The following is a 5,337-nucleotide window of genomic DNA, read 5'->3' as shown; positions in this document are numbered from 1 at the left end:
GACTTTTGGGACGTAAGTTAGCAAAAAAACGCAAACAAACAAACAAACAAACAAAAAAACAAGAAACAAATACAAATAAACCAACAAAGTTTTGTCGTTTGCCGCTTGACCTCTTATTTCGTTCATTTGACGGTAAAGTTTATTAGTTTTGTTTTTCAACTTTTCAAAACTGCCATGGTTTGTCATTCACAATTTGAAGATGTGTATTTGGAAGATGTTTGGAATTTGTGAATATTGTAGAATACACTTAGGCCACCAATAGTTCAGTATTCCTTTAGTGAACCATAGACCTTCGAGGGCCTATCAGCAAACATATTTCATAGAAGGGCCCGTCAGTAGTTTTTAGTTCACATTTGGTATATGGATATATAACCAAAGGGAGCTTATATAGTAAGTCGGTGGCATCTGTATGTATCATAATGATGGATATATGTCCGTCCACTTCCAAAAACTCAAACATCACAGCAACCAGCGTCTTAATATTTGGTGTACAGGTGCACCCAGGGGTGGAAAAGTGAATTGTTCAAATGAACGTGTCAGTGTCAAAATATACAAATGAGGTAAACATAGGAAAAATTCTGCAAATTGCTAAAACTTTCTAACCGTATATCAGATTTGGTTGAAACTTCGTATGCAGGTCCCTTAAGGTGACTTTACTTAGATTTGCTCAAATTGTGGTGAATTTTTTTAAATGTATATGTTGGGGTCAATTTTTCCCATTTTGGTTAAAAATCCTCTTCTCTCAAACTGCTTGTCCCATTGCTTTGAAATTTAGTATTCATGATCTTAGGGCTGGCTCCAGTCAGATTTGTTCAAATTGTGGTGAAATTTTTATATTTGTATTCCTGGGGCAAATTTTCATATTTTTGGTCAAAAAGTCATTTTCTCCCAAAATTCTGGTTGGATTGCTTTAAATCTTTATATGCATGATCCTTGGGTTTGACCTCTGTCATATTTGTGTAAATGGTTGTGAAATTTTCATATCTATATATTTAGGGCAAATTTTCACTTTTTTATATCAAAAACTCATTTTCTCCGATTGACTATTCTGACTGCTTTGAAACTTGGTATGCAGGTACCCAGGGGCATCCTCAGTTGAGTGTCTTCAAAATGTCGTGATTGCACGTGTCATGTTTTAATCATCAAAGTTGTATTGATACAAGAGTTTATTTTAAATTCGTAGTCAGGAAAGCGTACTTGCTCTCCCAAAGAGTTTGCCTTGTAGTTTTTTTCACTAATATACGTTACAGACTACTTAGTGTCACACTTTAACCGCTTGTTTTGTTTTGTTTTGGCTGTACCAGAAAGACCACAAGGGAAAAGCAAGTTGATGGCCATGGAGATGATGACTCACTGCCAGATGACGACAATGATCACGTGGATATATCATCGCCGCATGCCGTGCTCATCTCAAATGACAACATGCAATGACAAAATTCGGACCGATGGTTCCGTACCTTTACATAATGATGCCAATGAAAGCAATGGTTATGAGTCGACGTCTATCCGCGAATGAGCAGGTTTTATTCAAAGAACACTCCAAGGAAACGATATTCACGTCTGCTCACAAATAAATTTCGCGTTCAAAAACTGGTATCTCATCGTGTCAGCATTGGTCTTATGTCTGTCTGTCTGTCTGTTTTGGGAGCTGCTGACCACGACAATAAGCTTACTGGATTTGAAAGCAGAGCTACCTGTTCGTTGTCTGATCAACTCGATTGACCAATTAACTTTATCTTGTAGTGGGCTGAACCTTTTACACATTGTGTCTCCTGCGTCTGACAAAAATGAGGCTGACATTTGTCACTTATTGTTACGCGATTGGAACTATTTTGGGATAATTGAATCTTCATATCTTTTAGATTTCTCAAAAGTGTTAGGTGCTGTATAACTGAATATTGCAATATTACAAATTACTCATAAAACAAGTGTATTACGTAAAAAGAAAAGCAGATGAGCTTACATTTGCAGATCAAACCGACATTAATTCACCATCCATTAGTCCCAATCGTGTTTTGTTCATTAACCTTTTGAGAACCACATTTAATTATCACATTGCTCTTAACTTCATCAAAGTCTAAACTGTAGCGGTTTCGATAATGAGCCTATGCTTTACACTTTTATTGATATGATATGACTGTACTTTAAAGGTGAAGGGCCAGCAGTCCTAACTGTAGATGATTTTTTCATTATTTTTGTTCTTAATGTCATCTACAGTTTCTTGTTCAGGTCACAAAAACAGGTTGAGATACACAGTATTTGTCTTGTCGACACAGCATGTACATGTGTGAATGTTATTGCTATTGTAGACAAGTAAACTTGTCTGGATTAAAATTCAAACGAAAACAATAACAGTGCACTGCACACGACGATAGACGCTGTCTTTGCAAGCTAAATAGCGGGTTATTTTACCATACTTCGGTGGGTGAAAAAGGAACTTGCAATTTACACACAAGCACACAAATTGTGAAAAATCATCAAAAGTTACAACTACCAGCCCTCGAAGATGCTGACATGACTTACTGGTCCCATAGCAATATCCCTGCCAATCAGATCACTGAGAACAAAAATGTGAAGGTATGGGTAGGAAGTAACAAATGTTAACTTTCTTTTTTGAGCATTTCAGTACAAACATTTGTACCATCCCACTCATCAAAATTCCGTTGTTTTGCCCCATCTGTCATGGCAGTGTTGTGAGCTTTATGCAAAGTAAGTGCTTAATTAAGTCTGAAAGACAAGAAGATTTCGAGACAGCAAGTCGTTCGACAAGCGTGTCGTACATTTCTCTTGAGCTTCTTTTCACAGTTTTTGGTCAATTGTCAATACTTTCATGAATGGAGTAAAAATAATTAATAACGACATTATAGGGAAATTGCATCGCGTAATGAAAAACTGTTCCTTTCATTACGCACATCAAAATCGTTGCCATTGTAGATTTTGTAGATTTGGAGTAAATAATGTTTTATGCAAGTGTTTGAAGGTTAATTCTTTGCATATTGGTCAAAAGTGATATCATTTACAATGCGTCTTTGCATGATAATCATTACTTTGTGTGAAGTGTCCGAAGCACTTTTCAAGTTGAGCTGGGTAAGAAGGCAAGAGAATGTGTTTTCCACTTCACAATAATGTAGGATGCGCCTCGGGGACAGATATTTGGTCCTCAAACTTGTACAATACGTTTTTTGTCCACCACTTTGTGTGGCTCATTTTGAAGTTCATGGAGTAAATGAAGTTTCTCCTACGGCTTACTTTTGTGAAAATATCCCCATAGAGTTCTTAAAGGTATACAGTCACCTGTAATCTAAATATGTCCATATATGGTCAAAGGGGCGTTCCTTGGTATTCAATATGCCCATATGAGGGCGCTATTTTTAAAAAGCGGCCACCCGTTTAAAATCTGTGATTGGTTAGATTTTCTCTTTCCATGGTAACTGTGGCAAAATTGGAAGAGGTGACGGTATGCCTTTAAGCATTTTTAATTCAGTTGGTTCTATTTTACTTTAGGCCTAATTGATATTCAACGAAATGTCCTAATTAGGCATATATCTCGATCAAAATTGACGAAACTTGCTTTGTACGTTGGAGCTACTATGGTATAACATTCATGAAAGCTATATTAGCATTTTTACATAATCGTGTTACTTGACCAAAAGCAGCAAACTTGCGGTATCTGTCAATTTACAGACAACTGCAATATATACTGAGAGAGAATCATACATGTAAAAACAAATGAATCACAAGTTTGAGTATATATAAAGTTTTTGGTGTTTTATAATATTACTGAAGACGGTAGATAACTAAAGTGTTTACATATGGATTAACTGGACAACGCCGAAATAAATCAAAAGCAACTCCGAAAATCAAAGCAACTCCCTTTAAAGCTAACGTTTTGTCCTTCCTTACACCTACTGCAGTGGTAAGAGACTGGTCAGTTTCTTCGCCCAGGACGGCGAGGGAGGTGGATTATTTTTTGCCGACGTCAAAAAAGTGGCTGTCTCCCCATACCAACTTTCGAAAACAGAGTGACCTCCACGCAACAAAGGTAAAAGGTGCTATACATATATATATATATATATATATATATATATATATATATATATATATATATATATATATATATATATATATATTGTTACGTGCAGAGAAAACGAACAAAAGGGTGAACTCAGCAGTTTCCGTTTAAACAAAATTTATTACGAAAACAAAACTAATTGCTAAGTCAGGGACAGAGTACAAGCTTTAAAAGTGTACAGACTACTTATCTCAGCTGGGACGGCAAAGCTCCAGTCTCAGAGTTGTAACAGTCAGTTGGATGAATGAACAGTCTTGCAGGCTTGAAGCTGCACAAAGTCCACAGTATAAATCCAGCGTTGGCAGTGAAGGTCTTGAAAAGTCTTGAGAATGACTACCGCTGGAGTTTAGTAACACACAAGAGACACGATCCCAAAAGTCTGACTGGAAGCTGTGCACGTCCCTTTTATAAAGGCATATAAGAACAATCTAGAACTTTTATTGACATGCTAATTACTGTTCTAAAATTATCTCCCTTACACAACTAATCAACTTTCCAGAACATTCCAAACATGACTAATTGAATTCAAGGTTGTGAGGTCATCAAGGGCAGTGACCTTGAGAATGTTCTAGACTAATTGAACTCAGGTCATGATGAGTGTGGGGGAAATGACCTACATAACACACCCCCTCTTCAAAAAAGAAAATTTTTCAAGAAAAATCTTTCTTTTACAAATGTAATCTTGAAAAGGATTTAAGTACTCAAATTTTGTTGTACTCTAAAGTAAAATTTCTTGAAAGTGAACAACAATAAACTCTAAATACGAGAGAGACAGTCTGCAATTAAATTGTCTCTGCCTTTGATATGTCTAATGTCAAGATTAAACTCCTGTAACATTAAACTCCATCTTAGCAATCTCTGATTTTTGCCTTTAAATTTCTGCAGAAAAACAAGAGGGTTGTGATCAATGTAAACCACTATTGGCTGATTTGAAGAAGTAACATAAACTTCAAAATGCTGTAAAGCTAATGTCAAAGATAAACACTCCTTTTCAATTATAGAGTAGTTTCTCTGGGATTTGCTAAATTTGCGTGAAAAATAGCAAACAGGATGATCTATACCATGACTATCCTCTTGCAATAAAACAGCACCAGCAGCCGTATCACTAGCATTTACAGCTAATTTGAATGGCAAAGTGAAATCTGGTGCAGACAACACTGGAGCACTTTGCAGTATGGCTTTAAGTGTATCAAATGCCTGTTGGCATTGCTCTGACCAAACAAACTTTACTTTCTTTTTAAGTAAGTTAGTCAAAGGCTCAGTAA

At 36.2% G+C, this 5,337-nt stretch overlaps 1 protein-coding gene across 1 annotated transcript in view; it reads left to right on the top strand.

The window, feature by feature from the left end:
* LOC139115956 (organic cation transporter protein-like) overlaps positions 1 to 3,976 on the top strand; it is a 28,985-nt gene extending 25,009 nt beyond the window's left edge. The window contains exons 9-10 of the mRNA XM_070678424.1: positions 1 to 12; positions 1,305 to 3,976. The exon at positions 1 to 12 is cut by the window's left edge and continues 198 nt beyond it. Of these exons, the coding sequence (XP_070534525.1) occupies positions 1 to 12; positions 1,305 to 1,431 (139 nt within the window). The 3' untranslated portion in view covers positions 1,432 to 3,976. The remainder of the gene's footprint in view (positions 13 to 1,304) is intronic.
* The last annotated feature ends 1,361 nt before the right edge of the window (positions 3,977 to 5,337 follow it).

Source organism: Ptychodera flava, chromosome 17 (genome assembly GCF_041260155.1).
Source record: "Ptychodera flava strain L36383 chromosome 17, AS_Pfla_20210202, whole genome shotgun sequence".
Classification (NCBI taxonomy): domain Eukaryota; kingdom Metazoa; phylum Hemichordata; class Enteropneusta; family Ptychoderidae; genus Ptychodera; species Ptychodera flava.
This window is presented reverse-complemented; position numbering and strand designations above follow the sequence as displayed.